Below are 21,572 nucleotides of genomic sequence, written 5' to 3'. Positions count from 1 at the left end.
AAGTCCGTTCTCTAGTAGGTCTGTGTCTTTATTCCTGTCTTACCCCTAGGTTCTTCATATTACCCATTTTTACCTCTCCTAAAAACTAGTACAGTCCCTAGTAGGGCTCAAGAATGTTGGTGGAGGGGCTTCCCTGGTGGCGCAGTGGTTGAGAGTCAGCCTGCGGATGCAGGGGTCACGGGTTCGTTCCCTGGTCCGGGAGGATCCCACATGCCACGGAGCGGCTGGGCCCGTGAGCCATGGCCGCTGAGCCTGCGTGTCCAGAGCCTGTGCTCCCGAAAAAAGAATGTTGGTGGAACTGAATTTTTTAAACTGCAGTCAAATAACAGTTCCTGAAAATGAAGTAAATTTTTATCATCTCATAGAATATATGGTCACCCCTAAATGGAAAATATTCTAGACAGCTATCAATGAATATATTACCCTGAAACATGACAGTATCATCATCATCATCACCAAAAGCAGAGTCTTCAAAAATGAAAGGCAATGGTGGAAAATCTTGAAATGTTAGAGGGTGATTGCATTTTGTTTGCACCAGATACAGTAAATAAGTTGGAGACATAAATTTGCCTCTGAGAGGTTGCAATATTAAGACGTTTTCATTTGGGAGGAAATATGATTACTGTAGTTACCCAAGAAGAGGCATGACATAAGGAAAGCAATGTTTCAGAAATAATATTCTGGAAGAGGAATACAAAACTAAAGAGAAGAACGCAGAGGCGCAATTAGAGGTGTGGCCCGGCAATGTCAGGTGAAGAGGGCCAGGAGGGGATCTATGACAGCAAAAATGAAGACAGAAAGGCACAGATACAAATTTAAAGTATATCAAGAGTTGAGTTAGGTAAACTACAAAGAAAAGAAGAAATCAAGCATTTTAGGGATCAATTCTATTGTATCATAAATGTGTAGGATTCCCAAAGCACCTTGTGCATGTTTCTATTTAGCAAGTTGGGAAAAAGTGTGTTTTCTTTCTCATCCCAGCTAGCTTGGAGCCACTTAAGGGCAAGGACCATATTGCATCCATCTTTGCAACTCCCATGCCTAGTATAGACACAGAGAAGGCCACAGAAAAAAATATTGTAGAACTGAATTGATGACAATTTATTATAGGTAAAAGGGAGGACTGAACTTGCACATGAAATTCAAAGAGTACCCTGTGGTGGTAGCTGATACACATATGTGTGTGAATCGGACAGTCTTCCAGAAAGGAGTAGTAATACTTTTGTTTCAGGATGTTTGCAACTATAGTGTAACCTTTTTAAGAATAGGGTTCAAAATTATTTTGAATATTACATAGCACCAAGCATAGTACTGAGCATGCAGTGGATGTTCAATTAGAAATATTTTTAAATATATTTTTTAAAAAACCGACAATAAAAATCATCTTCATTTAATCATAAAATATTTAAGTAAAGTCCAGTGTTTTCAAAATCACATGAGATTTTCCCCTGCTAATGAATATTCTTTCTATATAGAGAAAAACACATAAGATGTGATGATGTTGGACTCTCATTCTAGAACTGACTAGAGAAAAATGAAAAAGTTTTCCTTATATCCAATTTAAAGGAAAGGAAGAAGAGTTAGATTATAGATTATTCTAGTCAATTAAATAAAGTCTTTCTGAAAATATAAAACTAAAAATATAATTTGATTATCAAGATGTATCTTTTCTTCAATAATTAATTGCTTCCTGATTTCTGTGCACACTCTCTAGATCAATCTTCTGAATTCTCCTAAAATCAACTAATGTACTAATGAATCATATTTTGTATTACAAACTATTCATTTGATGCAGGAGTTAGCAAACTTTTTCTGTAAAGGTCAAGATAAGTAATTATTTTAGGCTTGGCAGGCTACTTGGTCTCTGTCATAGCTACTCAGCTCTGCTGTTGTAAAGGGAAAGTAGCCATAGACAATACATAAGCCAGTGAGTATGGTTGTGTTCCAATAAAATAACAAGGCAATGAGCCAGATTTGGCCCATGGCTATAATTTGCCAACACCTACTTTAGTCCATTATTTTTAAATTTATTATGAAAATTCTCAAATATACAGAAAACAAAGAGAAAACCATATGCTATCATTTAGCTTTAACAATTAACGTTTTGCCATATTTACTTCAGCTATTTTATTGCTGAATTACCATTAAAAATATTTCTGTCATCATGAGATTTTGTTCCTACATAATTTAGCATGTATCTTTAAAAATAAAGACATATCAATAAATATATTAATAAATAGAAATATAATTATAATTAGCCAATCATAATCAATTGTATAATTTTTTATAATTATAATAAATAAATATCATAATAAATATAAATTAATTGATACAATAAATGATATTAATAAATCATTAATAAATAAATAGGACATAGTACTAATAAAATTTATAATAATTCCCCAACAGTCTATATTTAAATGTTCTCAAATACCCCCAAAGTTATTTCTATAGGTGTTTTGTTCAAGTCAGGTTAGTACTAATAAAAGTTATAATAATTCCCCAACAGTCTATATTTAAATTTTCCCAAAGAGCCCCAAAGTTATTTCTTTCTCTTTTTTTTTAACATCTTTATTGGAGTATAATTGCTTTACAATGGTGTGTTAGTTTCTGCTTTATAACAAAGTGAATCAGCTATACCTACACATATATCCCCATATCTCTTCCCTCTTTTGTCTCCCTCCCTCCCACCCTCCCTATCCCACCCCTCTAGGTGGTCACAAAACACCCAGCTGATCTCCCTGTGCTATGTGGCTGCTTCCCACTAGCTATCTATTTTACATTTGGTAGTGTATATATGTCCATGCCACTCTCTCACTTCGCCCCAGCTTACCCTTGCCCCTCCCCACGTCCTCAAGTCCACTCTCTGCGTTTGCGTCTTTATTCCTATCCTGCCCCTAGGTTCTTCAGAACTTTTTTTTTTTTTTTTGATTCCATATGTGTGTGTTAGCATACGGTATTTGATTTTCTCTTTCTGACTTACTTCACTCTGTGTGACAGACTCTAGGTCCATCCACCTCACTATAAATAATTCAATTTCATTTCTTTTTATGGCTGAGTAATATTCCATTGTATATATGTGCCACATCTTCTTTATCCATTCATCTGTCGATGGACACTTAGGTTGCTTCCATGTCCTGGCAATTGTAAATAGTGCTGCAATGAACATTGTGGTACATGTCTCTTTTTGAGTTATGGTTTTCTCAGGGTATATGCCCAGTAGTGGGATTGCTGGGTCACATGGTAGTTCTATTTTTAGTTCCCAAAGTTATTTCTGTAGCTGTTTTGTTCAAATCAGGAATCCCATTAAGTATCAGACATTGCATTTGACTGTTATACACAAAGTCTCATTTAATCTAAAGCAGCCTCCATCCCCCAGACTTTTTTGTGACTCATTGAGGAATAGTCTGACTTTAAACAATGTGAGCAAGACCTAGAATCAAGGGACTTCCCTGGTGGCACAGTGGTTAAGAATCTGCCTGCCAGTGCAGGGGACGTAGGTTCGAGCCCTCGTCCAGGAAGATCCCACATACTGCGGAGCAACTAAGCCCGTGCACCACAATTACTGAGCCTGTACTCTAAAGCCCGCGAGCCACAACTACTGAGTCCACATGCCACAACTACTGAAGCCCGCACGCCTACAGCCCGCGCTCAGCAAAAAGAGAAGCCACCGCAATGAGAAGCCCACGCACCGCAAAGAAGAGTAGCCCCTGCTCACCACAAAAGAAAGCCCACGTGCAGCAACAAAGACCAAACACAGCCAAAATAAAAATTAAATAAATAAATAAATTTATTTTTAAAAAAAGACCTGGAATCAATACATCTCATAGGAACATTAATATAGAGGGAAATACAAACGTTTCTGTTCCTATTATCCTTAACATTTATCTCAATTCTCCACTTTTAACATTTAAAAAAAAATCTTTCACCTATTTTTTAAACAATTTCTAGAGCTGATTAAGGTAATTTAGATACATATACGACACCAGAGGCTCACATATAACATAAAAACATATTCCAAAGTTTTTCTCTGGAATATATGAGTCCATGCTATGGGTGCTGTGTAAATGAAGGGAGATAGAATAGTCACTTTAATAAGGCTTAAGAAATTCTAGATCAGTAGAATCCATCACCTCTTGTGAAAGATGCTGATTATTTTGTCTTTCAAGAGGGTATTACAGTATCCCAAGCTGTGAAAAAATATAGAAATGTAGACACTTGGGTTGACATTCTAGGGTGTGCAGTGCCTTATGAGAGAGCAAAATTATCTCCCAGAAGAATTTTGATCCTTGTGAGAAAATCTGTCAGCTTACCAGAAAACACCAGAAAAAAAAAAAAAAACAGAAAAATCACCCCAAATTTCATAAAATTCCCATAAAGTGAGAACTGTTGGTATGTAAGTGGAGGTGCACATAATGAACATTGTTCATAGTAGAAATAGGGTACAGTGAGACCAGAGAGAAGAAGCAACCTTATACAGCACTTATGCCACAGTGGGGTATGAGGTTACAGATAAGGGGCCTGGAAGAAATACCTGAGAAAACATGACCATAGAAATGAGACAGGTGTGTGCTGTTGCCTACCTATATTTTAAAGTTTCTCAATTCATTGGCATTAAGAAATAGGATCAGCAAGGAGTCAAAAATAAGGGACTTGGCAATTGAGATAACAGAAATGCATAAAGGAAAAGGAATCAAATGTGCTGAATGGAAAAGTAGAAAGCTAGAGTTCCCTCAACTGAGCAAAAGAATAGGGTAGATTTAATTAGAAGGAGCTGACTTTATAAAGAACAGGAATTAAGGCTTAGAATAAGATGGAAGATAATAAAAGCAGTGATGCTCTAACCTCTCTGCACTGGGCAATATGGTAACCACTGGCCACATGTGGCTATTTAAATTTAAAGTTAAAAATTCAGTTCCTTAGTCCTATTAGTTACATTTCCAATGTTCAATAGCCACATATGGTTAGTGGCTACCATAGTGGATGCACAGATAGAGAATGTTTCCACATTTCAGGAAGTTGTCTATTGGACGATACTGTTCTAAGGACATTAAGATGAGTAGGAAAGAAAAAGGCAGAGAAAGAGATGAAGGAGGAGGGATGGTGGTTCATAAACTCCCTTCCCCATTTCTTGCTTAATGTCACTAGTTCTCATGTGACAATTAACATAGCCACTGTTCTGCAGCATCGGAGCTCTGCCACACCTCCTCTCCAGAAAGCTACTGGAGACTTTGCTGCCTCAGGATGCTCTAGTTGGTTGGTACCGTGGAACAAGGCCTTGAGCTAGGGGTGGAGTCAGAACTGGGCGTGGGGAAGAGTCATTCCATGGATGAAGAGGCCCTCTGTACATCTTAGCACCACGCCCAGAATTCAAGGTGGATAAAACATTCACTGGCCAGTGGAAAGCTTGCAGGAGCAAGTCCTTTCGCCTCCAGTGCCCAGTGAGTCTTCAGTCATTCATGGTCAGACGGTCCTACTACTAATACATTACTCAGACTAAGTCATAGGTCGATACTTACGTTCTATCTTACTTGATGAATAAGAAATTTGGCCTGATCATCTCCTTTTATTTTATTAACTCACATCAACCAATCCCTATCATAAGCATTCTTATGCACTTCAAGTAAATATAGGGAGCCTATCTCCTTCCCTATAAACTCCATGATGAATAGCATGAAATTTCAAGTCAGTGTGGAGGAACCTTCTTTGCCACATACCTGCAGTGAAATGACAGCATTCTAGAGAACCTCTGACCCTCAGAGATAGCCTTCCTTTCTGGGACAATTTTTAACACCTTTTGACCATAATCAACATCTTATCAGATAGATCTCTTTTTCCAGACTGCCATTTCGATCTCCATAGACTTCCTGCCACTCACAATATTTATACGAGACATTGCCAGGTGAACAGGAGGTTACCCCCAGAACACTTCCAAAGGCTTCCCTGTGAGAGTCATTATTTATTTTCACAGACTTCAGGGCTGCATTCAGTTTCCCGTTTGCATGTGTGGGCAGCCTTTTCTCCAGTGTATTCCCTGTGCTCTAATTGGCTCACTATATAGATTCTTGGCTCTGGGCTCGGGAATCGTCATTGACTTTTAACCCACCTCACCTGAAGAACAGCTTTCTGTGTTTCCATTAGCATTTCAGGCTCTGATCCTCATTTTTAAAATTATCAACAGGACTTTAATTGGTGGATTTGATTGTTTACTTTTAAGCTGGCTTAGTGATATTTTAAATTTTGTTTTACTGCATTTGAAGAGGACAGAAACTTAAAGGGAGAAAAATAATTGGGGAAGGAAGGTATTCATTTAGAGAGAACACAGAGACTTCCCTGGACTTAGGCTGGTCACTTAAAAGGAATTGTGATTTATGCAAGGAACATTATAAGTATCACAGTTTTGCTTGTATGAACTAATGCTTTAAAAAATAATCCTCACTTTTACATTAGCAAATTTTCTGTCTCTTAAAAAATAGCTTAGAAAATGACTGTTTCCTAAAGACCACTGAAATGGAAAGTTTATAATTTTCTACTGTGATCTGAAGATCTGGCAAGGAGCATGGGCCAGATAATCCTCTTTGAATAATATAAACTTCCAGACTCCACTTGCCTTTTTAGCATGGGAAGAAGCTAAACAACCTGTAAATAAAGCATAGGGTGAAAAGCCCTTATCAGTTGTACAACTCTCCACACTTCTGATCATTTTAAATGCCTACCACTGGAAACCTTCAATAAAGGAATGAATCTTCCATGCCTCACAAAGAGCTGCCTTTCAGCTAGAAGAGGGTGTGTCCCCAAGCTTTTACCCGAGAGCAATGATAATCTTGTTAAGCGCTGCATTGAGACCAGCCCAAGTTTTTAGGGTGGGGATCTAGACAGGTTATACGCACATTCAGACCTGCTCCCAGAGAAGAAAGAAACACCTCAAAGCCTGCACATAAGAACATCTACTGAGAAATTATTTTAAGCAGACACCAGCTGAGTGGGGGGAGAAAAAAGAACAGAGAAGAACAAACAAAACTCCCTTGGTCTTGGATGTAAGAGAACCCAGCAGCAATGAACTGGCCCTTCTTCAGAACAGCTGCAGTGCTGTTCATTTTCCTGGTAAGTGGATCCTGTTAAAAACTTTCCATCATCATTTCACTGTAAACAAGTGAGGACTTTAAATGTTTTTTTATGTTACTTCCAACCTAAACCCGTTAAAGGTTTATGTTAATGATAAGGTGATTTTATGAACTAGATTTTTAAATAGTGTTTCTCTCCTTAATTGAAGACTCAAGATCATATTAACGCATCAGGGTTAACTCATCATATCACATCTCTGACATCGAAGTCATTGCTAAGTCATGCCAGGAAAACACTGAATTTGGGAAAGTCATATCACTACTTAATAGCATTTTGTTGTTCAAATTCTCTTTTGCAGGTAGGCTTTGAAAACCAATCTCACAGGTGTATCTTGATTTTTAACCTAGACATTTTCCAATACTTTTGGTATCTTTGCTAGTAGATTCACTCTAAATTTTAAAACATAAAATTAGGATCCATACAAATTAAAATCATAGCTGTTTGTGACTGGCTTCACCATCCAAACAATCTCAACGGTTCCATATGTGGTTGGGGGTCCATATTACTAATATCAGAAGCCCCACAGTGATAAACTATAACTTCATTTAAAACAACATTTTTTAATTTCAAAAAGAATGGCGGTACAGGAGATTTATAAATGACATAGTAGGTGAAGGAATGGCTATAATAAAGGAGTAAGTATAATTATTATGATACTGGTTCTTACTACTGGAAGGTCAGTAATGACTGTGACATAAAAGTTGTACATTTTATGATCAGAGAAATGTAACAGAATGCTTTATCATTGCCCCCCTACATGTTACTAGTCTTCTCTTTAGAGATAATTCTAAGGGAAACATCAGTGTGTTGCCTCAATTTCACTTATGTTGAAAAATTGAAAATCGTAGTCTTTATCACAATAAGGTTAATATAATCCAAAGAGATGAGTGTCAGGTAAATTGTCCTACATTTTGGCAAGATGTAGTGCTGTGGTGCATATGTGTCTCTACTTGCTTAATTTTTGAACTGGATTGTTGTGTTTCTATAATAACAAGTTAGATCTTTGATTCAACATATGCTGGTTAACTTGAATTCACTTTTAATTGAGAGGCCATAGCCAGTGAATTTAGTTATAAATGAGCATCAGTAAGCTGTAGCTGTAGTTCCAAACTGCCCTTCAAACATTAGCCTTATTCCATGGACGTGATCCTGAGGATGAGACGATATCATAATTTGGGACACAGCAGGGATTAATGAGCACCACAGAGTACATCATTTGAACATAGGAGCGCTTGTTAATTATGCAATAATAAAATACTTTTATTTTTAATTTCATATAAACTTGATCCAATTAAGGCCTATTATAGTGTCAGTTGATTAAAGTTTATTCAGATGCTTATGTACTTTCATTGAATCTATAAGATGCCTTCTTTTACTATTTTTATGATTATTTCTAACTAATTACATCCTATAAAATTCCTTTAAACAGCCAATTGTAACTAGTCGTTCTTCAGTACAATATATCATTTTATCAAAATCATGTATCCTCATTGAACTTTCTTTGTAGAGAGATTTCTGGGCATTTGTACTTTATTTTCTTTCTTTTTTTAAAAATTATTTATTTATTTTTGGCTGCATTGGGTCTTTGTTGCTGCACGTGGGCTTTCTTTAGTTGCGGCGAGCAGGGGCTACTCTTCCTTGCCGCTTGTGGGTTTCTCATTGCGGTGGCTTCTCCTGCTGTGGAGCACGGACTCTAGGCATATGGGCTTCAGTAGCTGTGGCTCGCGGGCTCTTAGAGCGCAGGCTCAGTAGTTGTAGTGCACAGGGCTTAGTTGCTCCGCGGCATGTGGGATCTTCCCGGGCCAGGGCTCGAACCCGTGTGCCCTGCATTGGCAGGCAGATTCTTAACCACTGCACCACCAGGGAAGCCCTGTAATTTATTTTCTGAGTCTGGATAGTTTTTGTTTGTTTATATGTAGGTTGTTTGTTTGTTGCCATATTTTGCTTTGGAATCAATCATAAGTTTCTCATACACCTTACGAAAATTGTTTCTCAAAGAACTTATAAAGAATTGAGATGTTTCATTTCATGTTATCATAACATTTTTTGTAAAAAATTTCACTTTCTGAGGTTTAGAAAATCACAATTTTTACTACTGATTTTACCAGATGATTTGGATAAATGTCCTTTGGAGCTATCCAATATATTTTTGCTTTAAAATACTTTTTTTCTGAAAATTAACCATCACTATAGCAAACTCTTCGTCTTACTTTTCCGCTTGCCTTATTCTGAATGTTTGCTTTTACCAATTAAAAAAAAAAGAAAGAAATCTATGTAAAGTCTTTATATTCTTCTCTGCTCAAAGTTGGTAAGTGAAAATCTACATTAGGGAGCATATTTGGACAATTTTGAAGACCTTTAAGACATTTAAGCTGGTAGTATCTTTAATGCAAACCCACTGAGAGCTGGGCAACCATGTATTTACAAGTATGTTGTGTAGTCTGCTCAATGTACCTTTAAGTTTTAGACCTTGTTCAAATTAATGTGTTAGATCAGGCAGAATAAAGCTGAAGAACCTGCTCTTATAGAGACCAAGATTGTCACAGGACTATTCCATTATTTAGACAAGTTGGCTGGACAGACAATAGTTTGCAGCTGTTATAACACTGCAAGCCAAATAAATGATGTTGATGCTACATTTATTTTTCTTTCTTTTTCGTTTCCATGAGATTAGTGTGTGTGGCTGGCAGGGGGCTGATGGGTGGTTTGAATGAATTCTAGACCAGAAAACAATGTTACCTTTGCATCAAATATAAGAAATCTCTGTGAATGGTTGTAACAGTGGTATAAGATATGGCATGGTGACTGTGGGAAAGCAAAGTAGAACCAGTAGAATTTTTATAGTTCTATTGATTTCTAAAACTTACTTGTGACTTTACCTGGTCCCATCAGTCACCTCAAATCAATACAAATCTCAAGATGTCTTTTTCTATAAAAGCCAACTTCTGCAGCTTACACTCAAAGAACAAATAAACCTATCTTTATCTATTACCAGGATTGATCAGTTTTTCAGTTCATCATACCAGCCTAGCTTCTCTTCTTTCCATGGTTAATACTTCCTTTAAAAAAAAACCCTTCTGACCACCTGATAAGCTAACTCCACAATTTGAACTTAGCTGAAATTATTAAGGATAAAGCAGGTGTTTTTAGAGTATTTCTCAGGACCAGGGCTAAAATACACAGAATGTAATATATACTTTATTACATAATTCATCAACTTAATGTGAACCAGTCATCTTAAATTTCCATAATTGTGTTCATTGATGCCTAAAGCAAGAGAAGGACTAACAAACTAGTACAGACCAAACAGAAGAGAAGCAAAAGAGAGGATTCTTTATGCTTTCTTGTGCACATATTACAGTGATACATATTATAGACATTGGAACTTCAGTAAGATATTTTTTTAAATTTTATTCATTTATTTATTTATTTTTGGCTGTGTTGGGTCTTCGTTTCTGTGCGAGGGCTTTCTCTAGTTGCGGCGAGCGGGGGCCACTCTTCATCGCGGTGCACAGGCCTCTCACTATCGCGGCCTCTCCCGTTGCGGAGCACAGGCTCCAGACGCGCAGGCTCAGTAGTTGTGGCTCACGGGCCCAGTTGCTCCGCGGCATGTGGGATCTTCCCAGACCAGGGCTCGAACCCGTGTCCCCTGCATTGGCAGGCAGATTCTCAACCACTGCGCCACCAGGGAAACCCCAAGTAAAATATTTTATAGAAAATGGAAGCAGCATTTCAGTTCACCTGTTAAGTTTATAAATTGTATTTAAGCAAAATGATGATGCTCTTAAAAGCTTTGGAATTTCACAGCAGATTTAGGATCACCATGTTCTTTCACTTTTATGAAAATAGAGAGTACAAATTTGTCATCATTTAATTGGTTTGAGTTGCCACAGAGTAAAACATTTTGCTGTGTCTGATTTAGGTAATAAAAAACCTAAAGAACTAGGAAATGCTAACTGGATAAATCTGAAGGCATGGCCCCTAAAGGACAAGATTTACCTACTTAACAAGGCTCATGAATCTAGAAAAATAACACTCTGTCTATACTCAGAGCACTTAATTTCTGATAACTCTTTTCTCCACTACACATTCTTCAAGGACACTGTTGCTGAGGTTCCCTGTGTCCTAACAGGCATTGCCTAACACAGAAGCAGGATGCATGCTCAGTACTGCAGTTAGACTCACTATGCTTCCCTCAGTGAGGGAACACCCTTACAGAACACTGGGTCATGTCACCCTTGCTGGCTATGCTTGGCATGCAAGGTCCTTTAATGGACTTAGGCAAGTCAAAGTGGTTTAAATGCCACTGGCTGCTCATCCATACTCTCAGTTGGTCTATAAGCACAGGGCACAACCTTGTCTAATGAAAAACCACATCTTCAGAAATTAATGGCTGCCTGCTGCTCATAAAACGACTTGACTGTAAGTTATTGGAGGGCAGGTTCTGTTCTGATTCACATTTTTATACTTCACAGTGCCTTGCACCAGTGCAAGGTTGCTCAGTAGATGTCTAATTCACAAAGTAGAGGCATCAAGAGGGAATTTGGGGATAGTTTATCTTTTTCTCCCCCCACACACTCCAAAAAATCATCAGGGTATTAAACATGAAAATAATCACGCTGGATTTCCCTAACATGTATTTTTACGATGCACTATTACATTTACATTTAATCTAAGGCTTACCATAATAGTTTTAGGGCTTAAGCCCTTTGAAAGTCTTAATCCAGTCTTGGGTCCACACCCAAGTATGGATATACATTTGATACATATTTGTCAAATAAATAAATAAACCAATAAACAAATATGAGGAATGAGCTATCAAGGTGTTGTCAACTCCAAACTGATAGCTATTGTCCAAGTAATACAAAGGAAAGACAAAACAGGAGGTTTTTTTAAAAGAAGCAAATTATTATATTTTAGCTTTATCTCAGGTTCATCCTTGTGATGTATATAACAGTTAAACACATCAGAATTTGATGCTTAAAAAACTATCAAGAGACTGTGGAAGACTATCTTACAATTATTAAACGCAAGAGGTTTTCCTGATAAAAATCACTTACTACTTTCAAGACCATTTTTATTATATGCAAAGAAATGTAAACCTCAATATCAAAAGAACTAACTAAAAATGAGTATAATTAGAGAGTCATTGAAATTAGCATGCAATTTTGTGTCTTGTGGCTTTTTAAAAAAGTACGTGGATTGGCTCCTAAAATAATGATTCAGGGAGGACTCATTGAGGATGCGCTTTAAGTGAATTATGCATTGCTTTCTTAGAATGTCTTAATTGGAAAGGGCTTTAGTCTCATATACAGTTGAGGAAACTGAGGCACCGAATGGCTAAGCGACTCACCGCAACACCCATAGGCAGAGGTCAAGAGAGTTGAGATGTACTCAGCTTGACAACGCTGTCTTCATCTCTAAGTGATTCTCTGTCACAGTCTCCACAGAACATATTCCCAACTCATTTCAGAATCCAAACTAGTCCCCTAATTGCCCCCAAATAACCTTATCTTTGTTCTAGGGACAAGGTCTAGATCATTCAGGATAGTGTCCTTCAATTTCTCTCTCCAATCAAGTGATTTTCATCTCCATCCTCCTCTCTTCCCTACTCTGTCTTCAAAGTCCTTTCTTTCTGCCTATTCCCTCCCACTCTCCCCATCATGACATCTCCATCAAGGACTTTCATTCTGAACCTCTCCGCTTTCAAATCAAAATTTCTTACTCTCCTCTTTCTCCTCCTTCAAAAACCCGTCTCCCTCTCCCAAAATATTTCCTTGGACACTACATCTAATTCTACCATCACATATTTTTGTTGTTTTTTTTTTAATCACCAAACTTCTTAGAAAAGTGACTATCTTTATGCCCTCTTGGGAATTCCCTGACTGTCCAGTGGCTAGGACTCCATGCTTCCACTGCAGGGGGCACAGGTTTGATCCCTAATCAGGGAATTAAGATCCCACATGCCTCGCAGCACAGGCAAAAGAAAATAAAATGGTTTATGTCCTTTTCCCCTCCATCTTATTCCCCAGTTTCTTTCAGTCAGAAAGGGCCTGTTCCATCCAACTGAAAGCATCTGTTCAATGTCACAGAAAATCTCAGATTTCCTCAGGATTCACTCTGCTAAACTATTTCATATCTGATACAGTTCACACCCATCTGTCTTTCACTTTTCCCTTCCTTTGACATCCTTGACATCCAATGATATTTTCTTCCTATTTTTTTTAGCCACTTCTTCTTTTTTCTCTTTTTGTTTCTCATTTCTTGTCATTGTTCCCAGTTATATAAATGTAGGGAATCCCCTAGTTTCATTCTCACCCTCAGGCTGTTTCTTTGCTGTATTCTTGAGGGATTTCAAATTCTCCCATGATTTCAACTAACCTACCTGCGAAGATATTCCTCCATATATCAGTCTTGGACCACCATTGTTCATGGTGCCAAGTCATATTTCAAACTGCTAAGCATCTTTGCCCAGGCCTTTCTCTAGCATCTCAAACTTGATGTGTTCTAACCAGCTAAATTCTGCTACGGCCTTGCTCCTGATCTGCCCATTTAAAACTGCCACCACCTGAGATTCTTCCCTCTCTTGACTCTCACATCCCATTGGTTCTCAAGCCCTGTCAATTTCAACCATGCAGTATCTCCCCCTTGATCTTGCCCTGTCTGTTCCCATGGCCACTGCTCCTGTTCAGCTTCTCATCTCTGGCCTGATTTCATGCAAAACACTCAGCTGCTGGTGGCCTGTAATCACTGACTCTTCCCACCACTCCCACCAATTGTTGGCAGAGTAATCTTTTAAGCCCACAATTTTATCATGCCTTTACTGTGATCAAAAAACTTCCATATTTTCCTACTGCACACAGGGATTTGATGTCAGAATTGAAAAGGTAACTGTATATAATTTAGTCTATCCCCACCATTTCACAAATGAGAAAACTAAAGCTCAGAGAATCGAGGAAGTACACTGAGAGTTTTCTGACTCTACCAAGTCCTCCTTTTATCTCATTGTTTTGCCTTTGAAAGTCCAAGAGTGACTTTGTTTCAGAGTTTTTTCTGGACTCGGAGCAAATCACAATAAAGTTATGTCAACAAAACACATTTTTAAGCAGACTCGGCAGTTTTTTAATTACTAATCCAGTTGAGAGCCTGACACTGTGGTGAAAACTGCTTGGTCTTCTGCCTAAGTTGCTACTCATGGGAAAAAGAATGACCCAGCTCCATAAAGTTGCAAGGTTTCTTAGTCATCTGGCATAGTTCTCCAAAACAAACAGCAGGCACTGACACTTCAGTGTGGTAAGGGAAGTACAAGACAGGTAACAGATGCATACACAACTCTGTAGCTATGAAGAAATGGCTTCCAAACAGACAAATTAGATACGCCAACACCCCAGTCGTCCCACTCCTACAAACAAGAGCAAAAAGTGTTCAAGAGTTCAGAGGTAGCAAGAAATACACATTTGCATTAACATCACTTCAATTCTGTGCCCAAGAAGGACTCTACAATAACATTTCAGTTACTTGTCCAAAGTAACTTGGATGATTTGGGCCATTTATTTTTCTACCCCCTCCCCTACCCCATAGTATTACTATTATTGTTGTTGTTATTATTTTACATAAGCCTTCCTAATTCACAAGGATATTATGAGATTAGATTAAAATCAGAATTATTTTGAATTCTCAAAGCTGTAATAATGTCAATTCTTTGTAGTATATTTTACTTAGTAATTTACTTGGAATAGGCTCTTATACTTTATTGTAAAACCCACACCTCAAGAACAAATTTAGGCTGAATTGTTCTGGATTGTATTTAGCCCTAAATTAATATCCAAACCTCAATTTCTTCATCTGTAAAATGGAGACAATTATAGTATTGACCACATGTACTAATGAAGATTGAATGCACGGATTTCTCTAAACACATTGCCTAGTACTTAGTTATCATTCAGTGAACTGTAATGGTGATTAATGGTAATGATTAACATTAAATAGATACCAGGAGTGTATAATTCCTATAATAAAAACATTATCTCTTTACACACTCATATTAACCATAAACACATATTTTCCTGAATTATCAGTTATGGCAATTTTTAAAAATATGTACTTGGAGACTAAAATTTTATTTTTCTTTAATGGTGAAATTGAAACTAACTGTAAAAAGTAATTTACTATATTTTGAAATTACTATTATTCGTATTTTTTAAAATGCAAACTATAATTTTCTTTTATCAACAGTCCAGATAAAATCTAACTGTGATAACAGTTTTCATAATTAGCAATTCTGAAAAAAAAACCAGATAAAGTTCAAAACTTCTTATTTAGGGAAAAATAAAAGCTAAGAATTTACACTATCTTTAATGATTCTAAATTAAATTTAATAAATGTAGACAAACCCTTCAAATCCACACCTAATTTTTAGATAGATATTTTACAATGTCCTAAGCATATTGATATATTACACTTAATATATAAGTGTGTGTGTTTTTAGAAATGCCTTTGTTTCTAGAGAAAAATAATTTAAATTATATGTATGATTTTCACTAGAAATCATATGTAAAGATCAAGGCCAGAGTTGAAACTAGGCAGAGCTCTGTTTGACTAGCTCACTTGTTTGACCGGGAAATTATTTAATGCAGGAGAAAAGACTAATGAAAGTTGCTTACACAGCAATTTGTCCCTACAGTCTTGTAATTTATTTTCATTGCTATGGAAGGATGCATTTATATCATCTGTTTTGTTTAGTGCCAACAATAAAATATCAAATATGGACTCATTTTTACATAAAGAAAATTGTTTTTATTTTAGAACTTTTTATTCTCATATTTCAAAGCAAATTAAAGATTTATCACCTTAAGATTTTCAAGAATACTAGAAAATCTTCCATCTAGAATTGGACAGTGAAAAAGCAAATATTCCAAAGCTTTCCTGATATTTTCTGCTTTATATCCTTTCTTTACTCCAAATTTTGTTTTCTGTTTCCATCTGTGGCTAGTCAGATCCCCAAACTATCATCAAATATTTTAGTGTCATAACATGCTGTTGAATCACTAAATAGCATCCGAGTATCTCCAGCTCTTCAGGCACAAGATTTACTAAGAGGTCCTGAGTTCCCAACTCTCATTCTCCCTGGGTTCTAGCTTCAAATGTCCTAGCTCATATGATTACAAGTATCTGCATAGGCTAAGAATGAAAAAGAGGTTAACAATAAAAGTAATGAAAAGAAGAGCAAAATTGAAAGGTAAAAACCAAACATAAAGGAATCCTTAGCATCGTCATCAGAACTTGAGAGATAAAACTAGATTCACCTGCTAATGACCCACAAGACTATTGCTTAATTGTTTTTTAAGCAGTGAGATAGCATGAATTACAAAGCATTCAATTAAAAATCAATTATGGTTATCTTATTTTTTATAGGTGGTGCTGGAAGTTAACAGTGAATTTCAAATCCAGGTAACATATAGCAAATTAATTTTTTCCAAATTAAAAATAAGAAAAATGGTTTGGGAGAAGCAACATATTTTCCAAAGACAATTCATCCTTATAAGTAAAGTTAATGTTATGCTAAAATTAATAGATTATCAAAATTACCAATTTTCCCAATGAAACATCCTCTCTTTCTGACATTATAATTACCCCATCCTCCAAAAGCTCCAGTGGAATGTGAATTATGAATAAAAGTTAATAGATACTATTACTTTATCCTGCCCACCCAAGGTCAGAGATTATAACAGTAAAAATGGCACCATCAAGTGGCGTTCCATCAGGAGGCAAAAACGTGAGTGGATCAAGTTCGCTGCAGCCTGCCGTGAAGGTGAGGACAACTCAAAGAGGAACCCAATCGCCAAAGTAAGTATCAACCCCAAAGCATAAAATCGAAAATCAGAATGGATGGAGTTAAATTCTCAAAAGAACCTATCTTTTAAATATTTTATGAACACATCTCACTGAGAAATTATGATACAGAACAAAACTGCAGCCATTCAGATTATGAAAATTGAAGCCATTAAAAGTATAAATTAAGAAATTTAGGCACTCGGGTAAACGGTTAAACATTGACTCACCACACTGGTGAAATTAATATACATGATCATAGGTCACCCCAAACTCTAGATGAAAAAAATATAGTGATTTATACAATGAATTTAATGCTCAGCACATTCACAGGAACTATTTCAATGTGTGCTACTTCTGCCTCCTAATTTCTTAGAATTGAATTCCTACTTTTGGCTTTGTTATGGACATTCACAATGTACCCTGTTTCATATGCTCTTTTCCTTTTATTTTCCCTTTTCTTCCTTTTGCACACACGTGCTCACACGCATGTGCGCACACACACACACGGAAACATATCCACACACACAGATTCACACATACAAACATATATACACATATATACACAAATTTACACAGAGATTTCCCCATAAGATTGCTTACAGTCATACAATTTTTTATTTCCAAGAGAGCCCTGGTTTCACATCCTCGTCATTTTCAAAATTAAAATCTTCTACACAGTCAGATAACTCTTGTCGCCTACATAAATCTACTTTAAACTTTCTTCTAAAACTTTACATTAAAAAATTTTTTAAATCAAAAAATCAAAGTTATGTAATAATATTGGTAAACTCCTTAAGACTGCAAGGAGCTCTCTACTCTAGCCTCAACGTTAGCACAGAGACTAAAAATAATACGATCCATTGTAAATGTTGAATGAATGAATGCATGAAAGATGACTGCATAGATTTAGATTTATTAGGGTGACATTTTACTTTTTTCTAATTTGGTAGAAACAGAAATTGAATTTCTTTTATTACGTTGTCATTTACCATTGAAAATATAAAGCTGTTATTATTCCTCTTATCTAGGAAAATAATTCTCTATTTCCAGCATTTCTCAAAAGATAACAGATACTCACATCCAACAATTCTCAAGATAGTTGAGAATTGCACTCTTGACATAGCACTCTTGATTTGCTCCCTGTAATGTATGTTTTCACCTGTGCTCTTTCTGCAGATTCACTCAGATTGTGCTGCAAACCAGCAAGTTACATACCGCATCTCCGGAGTAGGAATTGATCAACCACCTTACGGAATCTTTGTTATTAATCAAAAAACTGGTGAAATTAATATAACATCCATAGTTGATCGAGAGGTCACCCCTTTTTTCATTGTAAGTGGGTGAATATGTATGTTCAGGCCTATATTATTTTTGGACTATCTTAAGCTCAGATCATACTTGATTTGATTTCAAGAGTCTCAATATTAGGCATTTTTGGTTGTCCCTTATTTCATGAGCATCTTATGACCCAAAAGAAACAAAAGATTAAGAGAGAAAGGAGTGTTTGCTTAACTGCCTTAGCAAAAATGCTAACCTCTGGTCAGTCCCCGGTGTCAAGCTAAAGTGTTTGTTTGGAAGGGCAAGCACCTAACTTCTTTTACTTTAATTCAGTTGAGAATATCGGTTCCTCTTAACTCCAGTGCCAAATGATGATTCTGGAGCTCCTGATGGAGTCTTTCCTGAGTGAACATACTTTATGATAAAATCACATTGCTCAAGCTCACCTGAACTTAGGATGTGCCTTGGAGATACTTTAATTCACCCTTAACGAATCTCACTCTATTCTTTACAGTTGCTGTGACAAAACTTCAAACCCTCCACCTCATTTCCACTTTATGAAGCTGACCTGTGACCCACTTCATTAAAAAGTCTGAGGCCCTTCATCACAAACTCCCACAATTAATTCTCTCTCCTCCAGTTCAGAAATGTTCTGAATTAAATCCAAAAATGGGATCGATTTTCTTCTTCCTCTCAGCTGCTTATCCCAAAAGCTATCTATTTTCCCATAATTACCTGTCCAAGAACCTTAATCAATCAACTTTGTTTTTTCATCTTTCTTCTGCTTGCTCCATTGGCTGCTAATCCATTTCCATCTATCATTAGGGTCAACACATGTTAATACTTGAAAAATAAAACTAAAGACATTTAAAAAACTTTCTTTGATCTTGTAACCTCTTCTATTCAAACCCCATAATTTTCCAAAATGCCTTCAAATAGTAATCTACGCTTGCAGGCTTTCACTCATACTGCTTTTCCATATGCCTCAAACTACTTTAATTCCTTAGTCTTCTGTTCCAAGTCTGTATTCCTGCCTTGTCTCCCACAATGTTTCCCTGAAAACTCTAAATCAACATGCCAGCCTATTAGCTTTTCTTGATGCACAATGCATTTTATATGAAATATATCACATAGGCAAAATAGTATACATTACACTTACATACACCAAATAATAATATAAACACCCACATAGCCACACCTATCCCATGAATGCTATATTTCTCTGAAGCCCCCGTGTGACTCTCCTTTGTCACATTCTCAAGTCCCATAACCCCTATTCCTAATTCCAACAATGAGTTTTCACCACTCCGTTTCCTTCCTCACGTAAATCCCTTTGCTTGAAACACCCTGCCAATTCCCTGTTCCACCTGTTGAAATTTTCTTGGAAGATCTCTCAATCATTACATCCTCCTATGAAGTCACAGTAATTTTGTTCTTCCTTCGTGTAACTTATCATGTTACCTTTTCTCAAATGGGATTTTGAGTTAGTGTTTGCCTCCCCTTATTGATTATAAGTACTACTTGTATCTACCTTCAAGTAGGAAATAATATGTCTTACTGTTCTTTTAGTTTCCCACAATGCCTAGCATAATGCTCAAAGAAAGCAAGAACTTAATAAATATGTGTTGCACCATGTAATTATTCCTCTTTTCTCTCCTAGATCTATTGTCGGGCTGTGAATTCACTGGGTCAAGATTTAGAGAGAATTCTCGAGCTCAGAGTCAGGGTTTTGGATATAAATGACAACCCTCCGGTATTTTCTATGTCTACGTTTCTAGGACAAATAGAAGAAAATTCTAATGCCAGTAAGTAGTCTACTTTATTAAGTAAACAAGACTATTTTAGCTTCCAGATCATTCTTAACAGCCGGACAACTAGAGGCTAAACGCTGTCAAGGTACTACATCATGAATGTAAAAGATAAGGTTGGAAAAGCATGTAGAACAGGAAGGCATGAGGAAATCTCCATAATGGCTTTCCCTTCAACTGTGGAAGCAGCTCCAACTGTCATACACAAGGAGCAACTCTAAAGTAATAGGAAGCATTTTCTCACACACCAGCTCTGTAGTAGATTCCTAAGGAAAAAATCCAAAAGTACTTTGCACAATGGTGACAGAGGCACTGGGAGAATTTAGCCTCCCAACCTGACTACTTTGAAGGGGAATCTCATCCATTTCTATTTATACTGCCTTTTTTTTTTTTTTTAATTTTAACGACTCTAAAGTCACTCATAGAAATCACTTCCAGACTAGCTATTTGGTAGCCATAATCTTAAAGAGCTTTTCTTTGACAACAAATAAATGCAAAACAAGCATTGTTGCCCCTTCTTATATATGATTTAATAAATATGGGTTTTGTTTGTTTTTACTCAAGTCACTGATACTATGTATTGGAAATGTATTACAAACCTAATCCTCTTTGGTCCTCCATGTACAATATATTTAAAGCTGACCATCTCAAGGAATGATAGTAGAGGGGCACCAGAAAATCTAGAAACTAGAACCAGTATTTACACAAGGGCTTTAAAATTCTAAACGTGCAATTGCTTCCTTATGGATTACTGTTAAAGGAAATATTTTAACTGCCAAATATTCAGTCACTTGGGTGGGATAGTATATTAACTGCTTAGTGTACCATTGAAGATTGTCCTAGATATATTTAAAAAAACAGCAGAGATAATGTCTCATTTGAATTCAAAACTTCAACATACCATAGTTACTTTTAACTGTTAAGTGGTATAACTTCTTGTAAGTTCAAATAATTCTTACATTTTAATTCTATTCGTTAAAATACTATACCCACAGTTTAAACTTAAAAAAATGCTGCTATAAGAATGATAAACCATTAGCCAGACTCATCAAGAAAAAAAGGGAGAAGACTCAAATCATCAGAATTAGAAATGAAAAGGGAGAAGTAACAACTGACACTGCAGAAATACAAAGTATCATGAGAGATTACTACAAGCAACTATAGGCCAATAAAACAGACAACCTGGAAGAAATGGACAAATCCTTAGAAAAGCACAACCTTCCGAGACTGAACCAGGAAGAAATAGAAAATATGAACAGTCCAATCACAAGCACTGAAATTGAAACTGTGATTAAAAATCTTCCAAGGCTTCCCTGGTGGCTCAGTGGTTGAGAGTCCGCCTGCCGATGCAGGGGACAAGGGTTTGTGCCCCAGTCCAGGAAGATCCCACATGCCGTGGAGCGGGTAGGCCCGTGAGCCATGGCCGCTGAGCCTGTGCATCCGGAGCCTGTGCTCCTCAACGGGAGAGGCCACAACAGTGAGAGGCACACGTTCCGCAAAAAAAAAAAAAAAAAAAAAAAAAAAAAA

At 36.7% G+C, this 21,572-nt stretch overlaps 1 protein-coding gene across 1 annotated transcript in view; it reads left to right on the top strand.

The window, feature by feature from the left end:
- The first annotated feature begins 7,056 nt into the window (after positions 1 to 7,056).
- The window catches only part of DSG1 (desmoglein 1), a 37,678-nt gene continuing 23,162 nt past the window's right edge, over positions 7,057 to 21,572 (top strand). Inside the window, exons 1-5 of the mRNA XM_029233019.1 lie at positions 7,057 to 7,104; positions 16,540 to 16,575; positions 16,840 to 16,971; positions 18,136 to 18,291; positions 19,898 to 20,042. Of these exons, the coding sequence (XP_029088852.1) occupies positions 7,057 to 7,104; positions 16,540 to 16,575; positions 16,840 to 16,971; positions 18,136 to 18,291; positions 19,898 to 20,042 (517 nt within the window). The remainder of the gene's footprint in view (positions 7,105 to 16,539; positions 16,576 to 16,839; positions 16,972 to 18,135; positions 18,292 to 19,897; positions 20,043 to 21,572) is intronic.

The sequence above is a fragment of the Monodon monoceros genome, unplaced genomic scaffold (genome assembly GCF_005190385.1).
Source record: "Monodon monoceros isolate NGI ecotype Baffin Bay Population unplaced genomic scaffold, NGI_Narwhal_1 Super_Scaffold_1, whole genome shotgun sequence".
NCBI classification, from domain to species: domain Eukaryota; kingdom Metazoa; phylum Chordata; class Mammalia; order Artiodactyla; family Monodontidae; genus Monodon; species Monodon monoceros.
This window is presented reverse-complemented; position numbering and strand designations above follow the sequence as displayed.